Source organism: Phocoena phocoena, chromosome 15 (genome assembly GCF_963924675.1).
Source record: "Phocoena phocoena chromosome 15, mPhoPho1.1, whole genome shotgun sequence".
NCBI classification, from domain to species: domain Eukaryota; kingdom Metazoa; phylum Chordata; class Mammalia; order Artiodactyla; family Phocoenidae; genus Phocoena; species Phocoena phocoena.
The window spans coordinates 12,110,548-12,128,006 of NC_089233.1; the positions used below are offsets into that span (position 1 = coordinate 12,110,548).

A 17,459-nucleotide genomic window follows, 5' to 3' on the forward strand; every position below is an offset into this window, starting at 1 on the left:
GGCTTCCAGAGATCAATCTGGCACAAGAAGTAAAGAAGCAGCCGCATGGCTCTCTCTTAGAGGCAGAGTTTTCTTCCCTTGGACAGGATAGAGCTTTAATTGAATCCAAATCACATCTAATCCCATGAATGCTGGAGAGCAGTACATTTTTAACTAGAAGAGCATCAATTATTTATTAGCCATGATACTAATTTACCCTGAGTGTGTGTCTTAGAGCTGGCTCTTCATCCCTGTGTGGCCACTGATGTAATGCCATTGTGCTCCTGTACTCAACCAAGATCTCTGAATTTTCTAGCCTTGTGTTTTCCTGAAGCTATTATTTTTTTAATGTGTATTAAAATATTTACTCACTGATATCATCTTGCACTGCTCTGAAAAGAGGAGGAGAAGGTGGGGATTCCTGTTGCTGTGGCTCTTCTTTGCTTTTACACCTGAGGGCTATTTGGGAGGTCATCTCTGGGGGAGCCTTCACTCAACACTGGGCTCTGGGAAGTGGAGTGGGGCTTGCCAGCTGTACTTTGATGCTGCTGCTTTATCTGTTATTTGGTACTGTTGGGTTCCAGGATAAGTCTCTGGATCTCACAGTTACAGATGTTTGAGACTGCCCCTAGAAAATGCCCGCAGGTTTTGGTGTCCCTTATAACATCCCCCTCACCTCCTTGCCAGGTTAGTTGACCCTTCAACAACATGGGTTTGAAGTGTGCTGGTCTACTTACACATGGATTTCTTTCAGTAGTAAATACTGCAGTGCTACATGCCCTGATTGGTTGAATCTGCAGATGCGGAGCTGTGGATAAGGAGGGCCGAGTGTAAATTATAAGCTGATGTTTTACAGTGATAAGTGTAGGGCACCCCCAGTTCCTGCTTTATTCAAGGGCAAACTGTATATCCATATTCTACCTGTTCGTAGAGTAGTAATTGTGATGATGGCTAACAGGGACTCGGCATCACTTAAGTCCAGATACTATTCTAAGCACTTCGTGTGCATTAACGTATTTAACTCCCACCACAATCCTATGAGGTAAACAATAGGATAACAATCCTATTGTTATCTCTAAGCTACAGGTGAGGAGAACATTAAGTTACAAGTAGTAAGTATCAATAACTTGTCTGGTGAGCCTAGTACGGGCTATGGAGTGAAAAGCTGAACTGAAACACATGCCTTGCCACGTAACCAATCACAGCCTTTAGTCTCTTCATCTGAAAATTGGTTATCAGTGGTACCTGCTCACCGGATCTTGGAGGGTGTGCAATTCTGCACATAGTAAACTTTTAAAAAGCATCAGCCACCACCACGACCACCCACCATCACCACACCCTCATCTGCACCATCATAGCCACCTGTCCAATCATATGAGATACTTCAAACCCCTAAGGCAGTCTCAAAGGATAATTTGCTTTGGATGTCAAAGGACTGTTGAGCTTTACTCCCTCCTTCCTTGAAAATACAATGGCAGGAAAGTTGGAAATGCTAAGTCTTCTTCCAAGCTGGAAGTCAGGTAGGACATTTTCAGATAGAAAGGTAATTTTTTTTTTTCCTGTTCTCTTCTCTCCTCCCCCATCTACCCCTGCTCACCTCTAGGGGGTAGGGATGAGGGTAGATGGACTGGAGGAGAGGGTGGTGAGAATATTGGTAAAAGAAAAAAGTAACCACCAAAAACATGTGTGCAGAGTCACTCCAACATTTAATTAAGGCCTGCAGCCCTTTGTCAGCCAGAAACTCTTTTCATGGTGAGAGAGGCAGAGAACCTTGCCACTGTCTCTAGAATTATTTGTATAATTCAGCAGCTCTTTTCCTCAGATGCTTACCACACGGGGTTGGGGTATAAAGACGTACGAGTAGAATTGCTGAGGTTCAGACACTTGTGTTCACTGTTCAGCTGAGAGCCACTTAGGCTGTTCTTGTACAAATGCATTAGATTATGGTTAAGCACCTTATGGACATAAAAACACATTAGAACTTTACAGCACTCTATAAATTATAGTTTTTGCAGCATTCACAGCCACAATGCTAGGTAATTACATTCATTAATCTACTACTAAGAGCACATAAAGTTGCCTCCCAAACGGTACTGTATGTGTCAGTGCTCAGCTGGGAAGAGAGCTTCCCCCCCCCTCCTTCTTTGTTCCATCTCCCCCTGTTCCATTAAGTCTTACGCAGGAAGGTTTTGGATGGTACATTGAGGGATTCCCTAATAGAGTCCAAGAAACCCATTTCTTTCTAGGTTAGGCTCCAGCAGGAAGCCTTGTAGGTAATCTTTTTATGTTGAACTACATCTAGTAGCTATTCTCAATGCATATATTTTCTTTTTGGAAATGGACAAGTGTCTCATTTGGAAAACCAGCAGGGGTAAAGCAGTTGAAAAGAGATTTATGATGGAATCAGTAGCAAATGCTTTTTCATGACTTCTTTTTGCCTGTCTCTAGGAATGGTTTACATGGTGGTCTTTTAAAATTTTGGATGTATCGTGAGTACAAAGGGTTGCTCTCTTCCCATGCCAAACTTTCCTGAAGTTTCCATCTTTCCATTCCATGTGTTGATGGGAAATGCATTTCTTTTCTTTCTTTCTTTTTCCGGCAACTTTTGCACTTCTCATAAATTATGGAAGGCAGATTTGGGAGAAAAAAAACAGATGAAAATTTATGTGGTGTTGTTATTCCAAAGAGCAAATTGTGGGTTTTTTTGCATTATTTTACAGGTTAAATAGACCAAGTGATGTGCTTATTAAAAAAAAAAAAAAAAAAGGAATAGAGATGTATGGAAAGGTTGAGTCCCAAACCACAGTGTAAATCCTGGGCAGTGCTCAGACTACATACATCCCAGGCTTCTGCATTCGGTTCCGTGCATGTGTTATGATGGCATGAGCTCTAGAGCCACACAGCTCTGCATTGAATCCTGGCGTTGCCTTCAAGCTTTGTGACCTTGGTCAAGTTAATTCATAGTAATAGAATAGCTAACTTTAGTATATTCCAGAAACTGTATTAATTTATTAATTTGAGTAGCTACTTTGTAAGTTAGGTGCCATAATTAGCCCCCATTGTATAGAAATGAGAAAAACTGAAGCTTCACAGGGTGTTGTGATAATTAAAAGAGGTATTATAAATATAATATACAGTACCTCACTCTGTATACTGAAAGATACTCAGTACACACAATCTTGAGGATATATGGAAAACAGGTCCCACCATCTATCCTCCATTGCCAGATATAACCTTTTATAATGACTAACGGTTTCCCTTTGTAATGACTAAAAACTTGATTGCATTAGCTAGGAAGAGGAATTCCTCAGTTAGCATTTATTATCTACTTTATGCTAGGAAATATCCCAGGCACTTCCCACAGATTTTATTGAGCCTCATAACTCTATCCCTGTATTTGAGGAGTAGAAATGGAGGCCTAAACAAGCTGGAGATTTGCTAAAGGTCACAAAGCCACAAAGCGGCAACACCAGTGCTCAAACCCAGATCTAACTGCCACCAGAGAGGGCACCTGCTTGTGTCAGTCCTAGATAGAGCAAAAACACAAAGGAGGAAATGGGAAATGAATAAAGAGGATGGGCGGCAGTGAAGTGCAGTAGTTTTCTTAGAAGGAATTTTCTGTTGTGGGAAGTAATCTAAGAAAATGGTATGATAGGCTCTCTATCAGTGAAAGAGTTTGATGTAAGCAGCTTTGGCTTCATGTCCTTCAAAGCAGCCCCCGTTTTTAGGGTGGGGTGCAGAGTCCCTTTCTTCAGCAGGCAGGATGGCATTCTTGTTCCCTGAGGAACTGAGAAATATTTGGGACTCCCCATAACACTAAATGGTATTGTAACACTGGATAACTGCTGAGAAGAAAAATGGTTGCTCTGGTGTAAATCAGTGTGCCGACGAGGGAGTGACAGAATTGCAGGGTGGGATCAGCCTCAGCATCTTATTTCCAACCCAGCTCTTCCCGCTCTTATGAAACAGCTGCCATATTGGATTACAGTTGAAATCACCGGAGCCTGCTGCTCATCAGGGCAGGGCTGATGCTATTTGTGGCATGGAGTGTCCTAGCAATATGATAGCAACTGGACAAGCGAGAAAGGGAAGCCTCCCTCTGGCACGCTGCCATCCAAGTTATAGTTTAAACCACAGGCTCAATTTTTGCCCCATAACTGATTTCCCTACCAACCTATCTGCTTATGCCCATACCCTCCCAACCTCAGACAGCAGGCCTGGCCTTTATCATTTCAGGTCCTGCAGAGCTGTTCTCTCTTACTGTGGTACTGATGTCAGTTTTAACAGCCATCGTGTATATCGACACCTCCACTGATTGCAAGTGTATATGCTGTTTCCAGTTTGTATAGGCAGTGGTTACCTCTCACAGGCTATGAAGGGGATTTCACCTTTATGAATGTAATTTGCTGAGCTTATGGTGGCATCAGTAAATCCTCCCAGGATGTGGAAGGGTTGATTTTCCTACATCTAGATGACATTTTCCAGCCCCCTTTCCTCATGGGATCAAGGGCCAATGTTACATCTGTGTGAGAGAAGTGAACGAAATTGTTTAAAGAGAAGGAAGTTGTTTAACGTATGTCTTGCAGACACAGTTTCTAAGATATATGCCTGTGAGGATGTACAGGTTTCCCCCACTATCTGAAAGTCGGGCATTCCTATGAAACCTTTCATAAGCCAAAATGACATAAAGCCAAGAAGCAATTACCTTAGGACACAATCTTGCTAAAGGATACACAAAATAAATTGAGATAAAGCACAGATGCTTACAGACACAGTTCAAAGCTATGGCAACTTGATGCTGAGTGTAGTTCCCAGGAAGGAGCTTGGTGGTTCCACTCTTGCTGCTTGGGGTGGATGCTGCCCTCTATAACACCTCTTTGCAAAACAGACACTGAATGCTATTTTTGCTTTAAACCTCTTTCCATAAAAGTGAAAGTCCTCTTCGGATTTCTTTTGGTTAGGGAAGACAGATGCTGATACAGGTTTTTTGTAAAAGTCGAGTGGTATGTAGTGGACTTTGGAAAAGTGGGGGATGCCTGTATGTGTGTGCCTTAGGCATGGGCAGAATGGGTTATGTGTCAATACTTAGTAACTCAGAACTCTACTGAGTTAACTGTGGACAGCACTTATAGAAAAATTAAAGTGCTGCTTCTTAAAAATGGGAGAACATTTTCAGAAGGGACTTTCAATGCTTTCAGCAAATCTCTTTGGCTTATGTTTTTATGTAGAAGTCATTTTCTCAAGTCAGACATCCCAATTGCCTATTAGGTAAACACAGAAAGCGTAGATTATGAGTTAAAGTATCGACAGCATTTCAAGTGCTATCAGAGAACATTTAATTCAGTTTAATTTTGTGATAAATCTTGTGTTTAATCCTCTGGTTACTCTGTAATCATGTCTCTATTGATCTTTTCTGAATGACTGCCTGCAGTTTAATAAACTTTGCCATTAACCCAGAGCTTCTAAAGGGAGAGATTGATTCCATTATCAAACCTGATAGACCCAATAAGTACCTAAACATCACTAAGTCTATCTATAGGAAGCTTTGGTATAGAGACAAGCCTGTGGCTTGTTCAGCAAACTGAGTAAAAATGTGGACAACTTGGCATGACATAATTGCCTCAGAATCAGTATCCAAGTCTCTTATGCAAACTGACACTGCCTTTCATTTCTCCAGTCAATGTAGTAACCAGTGGAAAGGACAGTCTCCTTTCTTCCCTCAACTATAATTACAGTATGGAATTTTTTTCTTATTGCAGAAATAGCTTTAGAAGTTTATTTGGTCTGTGTCTCGGGTCAGTGGGTACACCTTAAATGTACACCTTAAAAACACTTTTCTGTGTTCTGGAAAAGCCTGCAGGATAGTTCATTTTATTTTCACCCATATGATGCTAAAGGAAAGAAAATGCTTCTGGCTAAAACCTGAAATAGAAGATGAGGGGTCGGTGATAGGAAAGAGAGTGGAAAGGGAGTGTGCATTCATAGGCTGGAACTGTGTGAACAAGCTCCCAGACTGGGAAGACTTTCCATGAAACTTGTGTACATGTCTCATTTAGTGACAGAGCATTTGCAATATGCGCTAAACAAGAATTTGTTTTTTTGCACCTGTGGGTATTTATAGCTGCTGTCATTATCCATTAATATTTATTGAGCCACAAAGGCAGAACATGTGGAATTCAGGGACTGGAGCATTTGTATAGCTTCTTATTTTTTTAAGGTCAGAAAGGTGTCATTCTCTGCCACTTTTCACCCCTGAAATAAAATGGTGAAAATTGTAAGTTTTAGAGAAAAGCCAAAGCTTTTATTTCTGTCTGGATTTTTATTGCTGATTTGAATCCTTCAGAAAGAGTTCAAACATTTGACGTCAGTGGCATAGCCTTTCCCTAATTATGCTTTGGAGGGGAAATGGAGGTGAGTAGAGGATTTTATAATGAGACAGTACTAAACTATAATTTAAAATTTTCTTCAAACAAAAGGTCATAATCCTGACACTTACAAATAAGGCTGTAATGACTTGGTGTTAGGGAAAGAGAGTAGGATTAGAACCAAGGGACTCCAAGTTTGTTGACAATAGCTGACTGTCTGACTTTGGGATGTCATTTGTTTACCAAGCCTCGGTTTCCTAATTTAGAAAGTGAAAATGATGGTGCCTGCTATATAAGGGTATTAGGAAATAAAGTGAAATGATGATTTTACCTTGTAAACTCTCAACTCCCAGTTGCTATACTAATATTAATGGTTATAAAAGTCATAAATTAGTCCTTACTTTATACTCAGAAATTGTCTGACCTTTTATTCAATGTCTAGTTCTCAAATCAAAGTCAAGTTGGGACAAAAGAACTCGAAGGGTGCTTTCCTGTAAGAGAAATCTCACAGAGATATTTAAAGGTCTGGGAAATATGATCTGGAAGAAAAACTTCTATTGAATCAGTGAACTCTAAGCTACATTGGTTGAATGTTTTATATGTGCTAAATAGCCTCCCAGGATAATAATAACATCAGGGAATTTAATGGAACCTAAGAGATTATCTCATGGAGGACACTGAATTTATAGATACTGAAATAGGTTGGTCTATGCCCTTGGCAAGCCAATTAAAATTAGTTTGAGAAAGGCTGTAACAGTTGTTCGTGGAGTACAAGGAGGTGTGTATACACATGGGCATGTTGGTTCTCTGCATCACTGCTCTGTAAATGAAGGAATGCTTCCTCATTTCCAATGGGAAGTTGACTACAGTTTCTGGGAAGTTGGGAGAAAGTTAGAATTGTTACTCAAGTAATAATTATTTCATAGTTCTCTTAGAATTATTACTCAAGTAATAATTATTTCATAGTTCTCTAAACACCTATCTGAACCACTTGAAAAACTTGAGCCATAAGGGGATTGTCTGTCATCCACGTACCCTTCCCAATATGCTGTGTAAACTATTTATATTCAGGGCCCACATAATGTGAATTTTGCCAGAAGTTGCTTTTCCTGTTTCTAAATATTCCCAAACATTAAATTACCTTTTGTGAAATTGCTTCCTGTCTGCTGAGTGGAATGTGCCTCTTGTGCGTGCATGTGAGTGTGTGAGGGTGTGTGTGAGTATGTGAGAGAGAGAGGGATTGAGAGATTTTGTTCTACTAAATGAGCCTCTCCTAGAACTGGTTACTTTTACCCATCCGCGACCTCTGTAGCCCTAAGTAAAGTCAAATATCAAGGTGCTCTCTGCCGCCTGTTAATGGAGGTTTGACTTCTTAATAGCCAGAGCTAGAAGGACATATTAGTGGTCTTCCCTTTTGTCCCACTTCGTAAGATTCGGAGTCACATCAGGATTTTTTTTTCTTATTCTCTTCTGGGGAAGATTAAAGGATCAGAACTGGTATAGCATTATGGCAGGAAAGAATGGAGGACTCTTCCATGGCTCAGAATCCCAGTCTTTATTTTGCTTTCTATTTCTCCTCTGGTTCATTATTTCACTCTGTTGGAAAACTGAAATGAAAGGATGCACTGTATCTTTCCTTAAGTAATTAAAGATTCATTGATCGCTTAAAGTGAAGATGTGGTAGTATGTGGGTATCTGGGGAAGAGAAGAAATTGGGAACATTTTAAGCGAAGAAAACAAAAGTCTGTACCTTATTACTAATCTGGATATGGAGAGGTCTCCACTGGCTAATCAGGGTCCTTGTCTCGAATATCTGGATGATAGTATCAACCACTCTTGATTTTTCTGTGAATAGGGAGGTATTGAGACTCAGTAAGGTAATTTAGCCGCGAAATCAAGCCACAAAGATGACGGCAAGACCTGACATTTTTCCCTATAAGTCTCCTTTAATCGTTATGTTTTCTCTTGGGTTGAATAAGGTAACTTAGGTTACCTCTTGAGGATCTGTTCACTCCCTCTTAATACATAGGGGAATAATAATGGCTTTACCAAGTATGTGGTGGAGGATAATGAGTTTGAAAGTTCTTGGTTAGAAATGTGAGGAAGGAGGAGGGAGGGACTAGTAGATTCATAGGGTGCGGGCACAGCCTCTAGAGTAAGAGGAGCATTCGTGGTGTCCTCCTTTCTCTGATTCACTTGTTCAGACACAGCTCGCTGTGTGCCTCATTCTGTGTTCTCTGCTAGGAATTCAGGGATGATGAAGTTATAGCCTCTCTCCCTGTGGAGCTAAACCTGAGTATTACAGGGAAGGCCCAGTTACTAACTGTCTTGCTGCAGTGTAGTAAGTACATTAATTAACCCTTTCCCCATCTTTTGCGTAGAATGCCTAGTCAGAAATGAGTAATGGCTAATTAAAAGGGGTATCATCAGCACTACACGTCCTCTCGAGTGTGTGTGTGACCTCAGTGAATTAGATTTGAGTGGATGAGAAAGCAGTAGAAATTTGCATCTGCTCGCCTCTCTCGAGGCAGCAAACCAGACTCCTGCCCTCCGAAAAGCCTGAGAATTGTGTGGTGGTCACTTTCTCTTCTGGCTTCCATTATGCTCTCCTCTGTTGTGTGGGTTCCCTTCCCCTTTTTTGGACTCACCCTTTGTGTACGTTATTGCCCTTAAGCCCTCGCTGATGAGATTTTCTGCCTCAGTCATGCTGTGCTCAGCTCTCAGAATGCTGCTGTTATGGAGGAGTTAATTTTTTTTTAAGGTTTCCTTTTTGTCATGCTGTATTTCTCAGATTATCTGGAGGGACTGTAATCCAATTTTAGGAATCCTTCAGGGCTAAGAGCCTAAACTGTTTTAAGCAATAGCATCTGGTTGCCAGGGACTCAACCACTTTGAGCATGTTAAGGTCTAACAGCAGCCAACTCTCAATTATCTATGGGAATGGGAGACTGCTGGGACTCTTTCAATTCACAGAGTGCACAAAAATCTCCCTTAAGCTGATAGTTGTGATCTCATCCCATAATTTAGGAAAGCTTCTCAGCGGCCAGGGTTTGAGGTTTTTCTTTTTGCTCCTCACTTCTGCCTCTGACAGTGGCACCACACCTTTGACAGGTGTTTTCACATGCTGAATTTGTCTGTGCTTGTGCTCTCTCTTCTTTTTAAACCTTTCTTTCCTCTCTCCATTTGGATTCCCTTATGTCATATGCATCATTATGTATCACATATAGTATTTTAATAAGCTGCCTCTTTGTTTTTACATTTAGGAAAGGTAAAAATTTATCTGTGTTTTCTTTCTTTGCTCTTTGATTAATGTGTTCACGAGAGAGGATGTGGCCAAACAGTAACCAACGTACTTGAAGGAAAGATAGGAAAAGCTCTACAAAAGGTTAGCCTCGGAATACCTGAGAGAGGTGAAGAAAAAAAAGGCACAGTGTGAACTCCACCTTATCGCTGACAGTGATGTGAAGACCGGGCACTGCTCCTCGGTCTGACTGAGACATTCACGTCCACAGCTGAGTTGTCTCCAGTGGAACGTTCATGGCCACATTATAGGCTAAAGCCAGTCCTTTCAGAATGTGGCCCTCCTGTTGTTTCAGGAATCTGAAGGATGAGTTCCTTTTGATGGACACCCAATGTCATCTAGTAATTGGTAATAACAATATGTCAGTTGTGCATGATGGCCAGGGGTGCCATTTAAAAAACAGTTCTATTGAGGTATAATTGACATACCAGTAAATTGCATGAATTAAAAGTGTAAAATTTTAAAAGTTTTGACACGTGTATACACCCATGAAACCATTGCCACAATCAAGACATTGAAAATGCTCATCACCCCAGAAGTTTCTTCATGTCCTCATATAATCTCCTTTTCCTGTACCTCTAAGGGAACTATTGATTATTTTACATTTCTGTCACTATTGATTATTTTACATTTCTTAGAATTTATTGTAAGTGGATTCATATAGAATGTATTCTTTTTTGTTTGATTTCTTTTACTCAGCTTAATTGTTTTGAGATTTATTCATGCTGTAGCATGCATAAATAGGTTATTCCTTTTTATTGCTGAGTAATAATATTCCATTGAATGGTTATATCACAGTTCATTCATCTGTTGATGTACATTTTGTTTTTCCAGTTTTAGGCTATAACAAAGCTGATATGAGCCTTCATGGGCAAATCTTTATGTGGGCATGCATTTTTATTTCCTTGGGGAAATACCTGAGAGTAGAATGGTTGGAGCATATGGTAGGTATACTTTGAACTTTTAAAGAAACAGCCAAACTATTTTTTTAAGTGGCTGTACCATTTTACATTTCTACCAGGAGTATATGAAAGTTCCTCAACATCCTTGTCCATACTTGAGATGGTCATGCTTTTTCATTTTAGCCGTTCTAATATGTATGTAGCGGTTATAATTTGCACTTCCCTAATGATGACTGTTGCTAGCATCTTTTCATGTGTTTATTTGTCACCCATATATCTTCTTTCGTTAAGTATTGGCTTACATTTTTTGTCCTTTTAAAAAATTGGGTTGTTTTCTTTTAATGTAGTTTGGAGAATTTAAAAGAATATATTCTAGATACAAAACTTTTATCAGATATACACTTTGGAAATATTTTTTTCTGTTCTGTGGCTTGTATCTTCATTTTCTTAACAGTGTCTTTTGAAGAGCAGAAGTTTTCATTTTTGATGAGGTATAATTTATCAAGTTGTTCATTTATGGATTGTGCTTGTGGTATCTTATCTGAAAAATCTTTGCCTAACCCAGGGTTACAAAAGTTTTCTTCTAGACATTTTTTAGTTTTAGGTTTTACACCTAGGTTAATGATACATTTTGAGTTAATGTTGCTAATTAGATTGAGATATGGATCAAATTATACATATCTGTTTTGCATATGGATATCTACTTGTTCCATCAACATTTGTTAAAAAGATTATAATTTCTCCACAGAATTGTTTTTGCACTTTTGCTGAAAACCAGTTGTCCATATATCAATAGGTCTATTTCTGGACTCTCTATTCTGTTGATCTGTTTCTTTATTTTTATGACAATACAGGGCTGCAATTTTAATCCAACGTGAAGTATAGCAATAGGAAGCACCTTACTTGCTTCTTGCCTAACCCATTTTAGAGTAATAGCTCACCGATTTGCACGAGTTCTGGGATCCTTTCTTAGATAATCTAACAGGTGGCAAAATGCCTGGCATATAGTAGGTATTTCGATTTTTGTTTTTAAAAGATGAAAACATGAGGGATTATTTTCTTGAATGCCATGTTATTTGTAAATTCCTATAAGTCTCCTGTACTTACTAAAAAGTTTAGGCCCTGAAAGTCTGTTCATAAGTCCATTTGTTCAAAACTCCAAAGTGGGGGACCACTGTGAACATATCCATATAGAGTTAAGTTTTAAAAGCGCTGTTATGTTTTGTTTCTCTAATTTTCACTTCTTATTATCACTGTAAACCCTTTTACTTCTTTTGCACTTAAGAGAAGTATTGGAATCAGTGTTTGTAAAGCCATTCAAAAACAGATACAAATGCAATATAATAAACCAAGAAAGGACTTGACAGACTAAAATGACAGCACACAGCTGATAATGTCTCGTGATGGTAACAGAGAAAGCACTTTTTCTTTTTCTCCGGGCGTCTTTGTTATTTTCTTTGCAAATCCCTAAGATCAAAGAACTAATAGAAGAGGTTCTGCTTAGATTGCACCCCTCTTTCACACATGTACGTCCACTTGGGCACATGCAGGCACACATATTTGTAAGTGATGGGCTGCCCTCACACTAGTTTGGCTGGAAATCAGATGGAGGCTCTCTTTCTAAAACCTATTTCATGCAAGGCAAGCGAATCGTGCCCTCATTTGCTGTTGTCTCTGACTTCACCTCTAATCAGCAAACGGAGCAGTGCAGCCTACACAGGGTTCATCTGCAATTCGCTGCTCTCCCTTAGTTGGTGCAACACGGAACCATTTCATTTTGAACTTTTAAGAGTGGCAGAGGAAGCCTTTAGTGGAAGATTGTAATTTGGGAGAAAGGAAAGTCAAGAGCAAGCTCGCCTATTTTGAAGAAAGGCTGGGTGTTGGAGGAGATTGCCTTGGTTAGTCGGTCTCTGAGCCTCCCTCTCAGCATATGCACTGCTGTGGCCATGCCCTCCATCACCAGTGACCTAAAAAATCACATAATTTTAACTATTCAAGAAACCTGTTCCCCGCCTGTTGTACATAGCTTGTGCACTTACCCCCTCTATTGCCAGAAAATATGTCTAAATCATTTTCCTCCCAGCTAGCCTTCTGTTGTTGGCTGGTTGGCTTTCTTACTTCTTCTGTGATTGTCAAATGAATGCCTTAAAGCATTTTTTCCAGATCTCTTCCTTATCCTCCTGCCCCCGTCCCTTGCTAGTGTGCTAAATGCTTCCCTTGCTGAGTATGGGGCATAGTCATCTTATTTTCAAAAACCACTGTAGATAGTTCTGATAGACATTAATTTTCTTTGGGAACCATGGTGATGACTCAACAGGCCTTTGAAAATTGCCATTCATCGATCCTAAAAAGTTATTGTATAAACCAGACAATCTTTCTTCTTATATTGAAGCAGTACTTTATAGGCTGCCCAAGTTTCTTTAAGGAAGTTCTTAAATTAGTTGCTGATAATTAGTTGGTGGATGGATATATGCACATATACACATGTATATAATCATGTGTGCAACTCTTTAGAATGTTATAAGGTGAGTAGTTTATAAGCTATTTGTCTTTGAGTCTCATTGCTTACAATGGACAGTTTTTGTCATTTCACCCCCCGCAAGACAGCCATTGAGAAATGAAGTGATTATTTTACTTGATACACAGTAAACAGTCTGTATAGGTTTATAGAGGAAACAAACAAATAGCAGCCTGTTTTTTTCAGGCACTGTTCCAAAGGGTCTATGCAGTAATTTTATAAAGAAAACTGTATCTTTGAAAGTATAAAGATACTCTCTAAAGATAATCTTTGAAAACCTCTTATGTAATAAAAACTTTAAAAAGACTACATTCTTTACCTCTTAAGCTACCACCTCTATACACATATTGATCCTCTCTTTCTTCCCCTCTTCCCCTCAGACAGTCTCCAGAGTTGAAAATCTCAATATTAATTGCAGCTGAGATGATTGTATTGCTGCTGCTAAGACTTCAGCAGGTCTCTTACAAGCTAATGTCACGGCATGGGGTCCATTTGCTCTGTGTAGCTATTCTGTGGTGCAGTGAGAATGCCTTGATTAATATGCTACATGAAAATAAAATGGATTTAGAAAAAATTATACCATGCTCTCATAAATATTAATTCACATTTGTATGGAATTGCACATATTTTTCAATATACTTTGGAGCACCTTCAGTATGAAAAAAAGATTTGGTCTCCGAAGAGAATGGCATAATTTTTTTCTAAAAGCACAGCTGATACATTATTAAATATCATTTGTTGATTAACCCTATACTCTACATCCATATGATGTAGGGCAGTAGGTGGACAGTGTGACAAAGAAAGGTGTTTTTTTCAGCCTGTGGGGAGTTTATGTATTACCCTTAGAAGCGGTACAATTTAATCGTATTATATAGAAGCAGTCCCCAGTGGGACTCACCTGGCTGCTTCTGCTAGTGTTGCCATTATACCTGAGTGTTTTTTCATGATAGCTGACTAAATTGCTTACATTTGAGGCCAGATTCTGAGCAGATGTCTGACTTAGCTGACTGTGGTAGTGGACATTGGACAAAGCAATAAACACAGCAGATATTTGTTGAACATTTGTCGAACGTTTGTCATCGGTTAGGCATAGTGTGCGAGGTTCTGAGACTGGAATGAATGGCTACGTGTACTTGCTTCGATCTCACCTTGTCCTCTGAACACTTCCTCACCACATCTTCATTGCCTTGGGAGACCTGCCTCTTCAGTGGCAGAGAGTAAATCATCTGCAGTAGAAGCAGCTAGAAGTTAGACCAGAAGCTACTCATTTGCCTTGTAGGATTATTATTTTTGATATATTCTTGCCCCAAAGATAAGGCCCTTCTCCTTTTCTGGGTCTTCTTGCTATTTGCTGTGATCCTTCCTGTGTGCCAGCAGTGCCTGCTTATTTGGGTTTCTTGGTTTCTTGCTTCTATCAGCATTTCTAGCTTGCTTCACTCACTCTATGTTAGAGACAGCTTGAGATATTATTAAATCACTATTGTGGTTTATAGATTTGGATATTTTAGTTGTATTATTTATTTAGCAAGCATAATTTGACCATCTATTACTTGCCTGGCTCTGTAAGTGAAGCACTGGGGTTACCGATACTTAGTACCGACCTTATTCTTTCAAAGAATCATGCTACCAGCTGCCTCAGGGCTTTTGCACAAGCTGTTCTCTCTGCCCAGACTTTCAGATCTAGGTCAAATGGCAGTCATCTCCTCAGCAACAACCCCCTCCTCTGGACTAGACCATTTCCCTCAGTTTTAGCACCCTGTTAGCTTTCCTTTAGAGCAGTTAGTTCAGTTTGCAATTATATATTTGTGTGATTTGATTAGTATCTGTCCCCTAAATTCTAAGTTCCATGATGTGGGGATTTTTCTCCCACACAATTGTTTTCCCAGCGCCTGCAGGGCAGTGCTAAGTTTGTACTTGGAATATACTGGGTGCACAAAAAACATTTGTTGAGTGAGTGGAGACCTGAGAACAGTGCTTTACATTACAGAATAGTCTCCCTGAACTGGCAGCCACTGGGAAGGGTTCTTGAACTAGAAAAGGGAGGGGAGTAGAAGGGTGGGCTTTTGAGGCCAAGGCAAAGCAGATGTAAAGGTCCAAGGTCCCCAATAATGGCCGTGGCTGAATTGGGAAAGACATCAAGGAGCACCTTGTGTGTCAAGTCGGAAGTGCTGAGGTATTAGGAAGAGGTAGAATAGATAGATAACTGCTCCAAGAATACTGGCTATGAAGGAGAGGAAAGAGAGAGTGGTATTTTGAGAATGAGAAATGGATGAAGGGGAATGTTTGTTTTTGTTTTTATTTTTTATTTTATTTAAAAAATACATTATTTTATTTTGGGCTGCGTCGGGTCTTAGTTGCGGCAAGCGGGATCTTTCATTGCAGCACGCATGCTCAGTAGTTGCGGTGTGTGGGCTCCAGAGCGCATGGGCTCTGTAGTTGCAGCACGTGGGCTCTCTAGTTGTGGCATGCGGGCTCAGTAGTTGCGGTGCGTGGGCTTAGTTGCCCCACGGCACGTGGGATCTTAGTTCCCCGACCAGGGGTCAAACCCGTGTCCCCTGTGTTGGAAGGCAGATTCTTAACCACTGGACTGCTAGGGGAGTCCCTGGTTTTACTTTATTTTTATATGTGTGTTTAGGACCACAGAAGCTGAGAAATTGTGTGCAGATGAGGCTCCAGGAAGGAACATTTTCAGTGTAAAGAGGAACATATCTATTCATTAACAAATGATTGAGTGCCAAATCATTTTAATGTTATTGCTTAATGTGTACATTTCTCAGGGTTCTAAGGACTTTCACACATATTGTATCAGGTCATATCTGAGTCCATTTTGCATATGGGCTCAGAGTTGCAGTGACTTACTCCAAGTTTCATAATGAATAATGTCGGCGTCAGAGCTCAAACCCAGGTCTTTTGGTATCTCAGGATGTCCTGACCTGCCTCAAGGTACAGAACTCACCTATGTCATGTGGCCTGAAATGCTTGCCTGTAGTTCCTACAGGTGCTGCTCCCTATTCCAGAACATCCATGATCCTTCTCCCACCCTCCCCCATCCCCCAGCCACACACAGGAATAAATGAAAAGTTGCTGTTGATCTTGGTGATAATACGGTTGTTACATTTTGCAAAGAAGATGAGAATTAAGGATGCTCAGAGGAACTTGTGGTAAAAATATAGTGCATTAAGGAAACATTTTAATCATGTGAATTGACAGTTTCTTCCTGGCTCACAGCCACCTGGCCCTGGCATGCTCAGTCTTGTGCTGATTTTTTTGAATTGCACATGCACTTAGTGCTCCTTTTCTGAAACGTAATTGATGTACCATCTTGGGAAGTGAGTGTATTAAGCCTCCTCAGGGAGTAGCATGCGCTGGACCTAGTGCAGAACCAGATGGAAAGCTACTATCCCAGGCGGCAGTGAAAGCACTTTTAATGGACAGATACTTTGTGCTTTGTTGAGCTTTTTTTTCCCCAACAAGAATAGAAAGGATATATTTGTGGCATTAAGGAGTCAGAAAAATTGAGAGCCATGTTTCTTAGTTTTAGGTAGTCTCATACCGCACTTTCTTGCCTTTATTTACTCCCTCCCTTCTAGAAACCCCATTTAGCCTCTGTTTTGGGTGTGACGCTAACTACCTATGTAACCACCACTTTCATTTCTTTCTCTTTTTTTCTACAGAAAGATGTAGCACTTAAGCCTCAGGAACGCGTGGAGAAACGCCAGACCCCTCTGACCAAGAAGAAACGGGAAGCACTTACCAACGGCTTGTCCTTTCACTCCAAGAAGAGCAGACTCAGCCACCCACACCACTACAGCTCAGACCGGGAAAATGACCGCAATCTCTGCCAGCACCTCGGGAAGAGAAAGAAAATGCCGAAGGGACTCAGACAGGTGAGGAAGCTTAGGGTTTGTTCATTCCTGTGGCTGCTCTTCCTCAGGTGCCTGCTTCTCTGATTCTTCCTAACAGGTGGAGAAGATATTATCCTTGCTGGGTGCCGGAGGGCTGCCCTGCAGAGCTGTGTGTTTGCTTCTAAAAGAATATACCAAACCAAGCTCATTGTTTTTATCACAGTTTGAAACTTTAGCACAGTACCCTTTCAGTCACATGTGCTCCGTGTAACAAAGCCTGTTGCTGGCGCTACTGGCGTTGAGGGCAGACTAACGGAAGTCTTGGTGATGGTCCAGGTAGACTGGCTTGCAGGGACAGATCCTCTGAGGTAAAACAAAGGAAACAGGCAGATTTGTTCAAATACACTGTGTATCTCAAGGTTCTGAGGTGCTAAAAGTGGTTATCTGCATGCAGGCAGTACCCTGCATAAGGTTTATATTTTCCAGGGAAGCCCAAATACTGTGGCATGTGGGAGAGCACTGGAAGTAATGAGTTTGCCTTTTGGTTCT

General features: G+C 40.5%; 1 protein-coding gene across 2 annotated transcripts in view; it reads left to right on the forward strand.

Moving 5' to 3' along the window:
- AUTS2 (activator of transcription and developmental regulator AUTS2) overlaps positions 1–17,459 on the forward strand; it is a 1,117,528-nt gene that overhangs the window by 261,574 nt on the left and 838,495 nt on the right. For both annotated transcript variants that reach the window (XM_065892407.1, XM_065892408.1), the window contains exon 2: positions 16,740–16,952. In XM_065892407.1, coding sequence (XP_065748479.1) covers positions 16,740–16,952 — 213 coding nt within the window. The remainder of the gene's footprint in view (positions 1–16,739; positions 16,953–17,459) is intronic.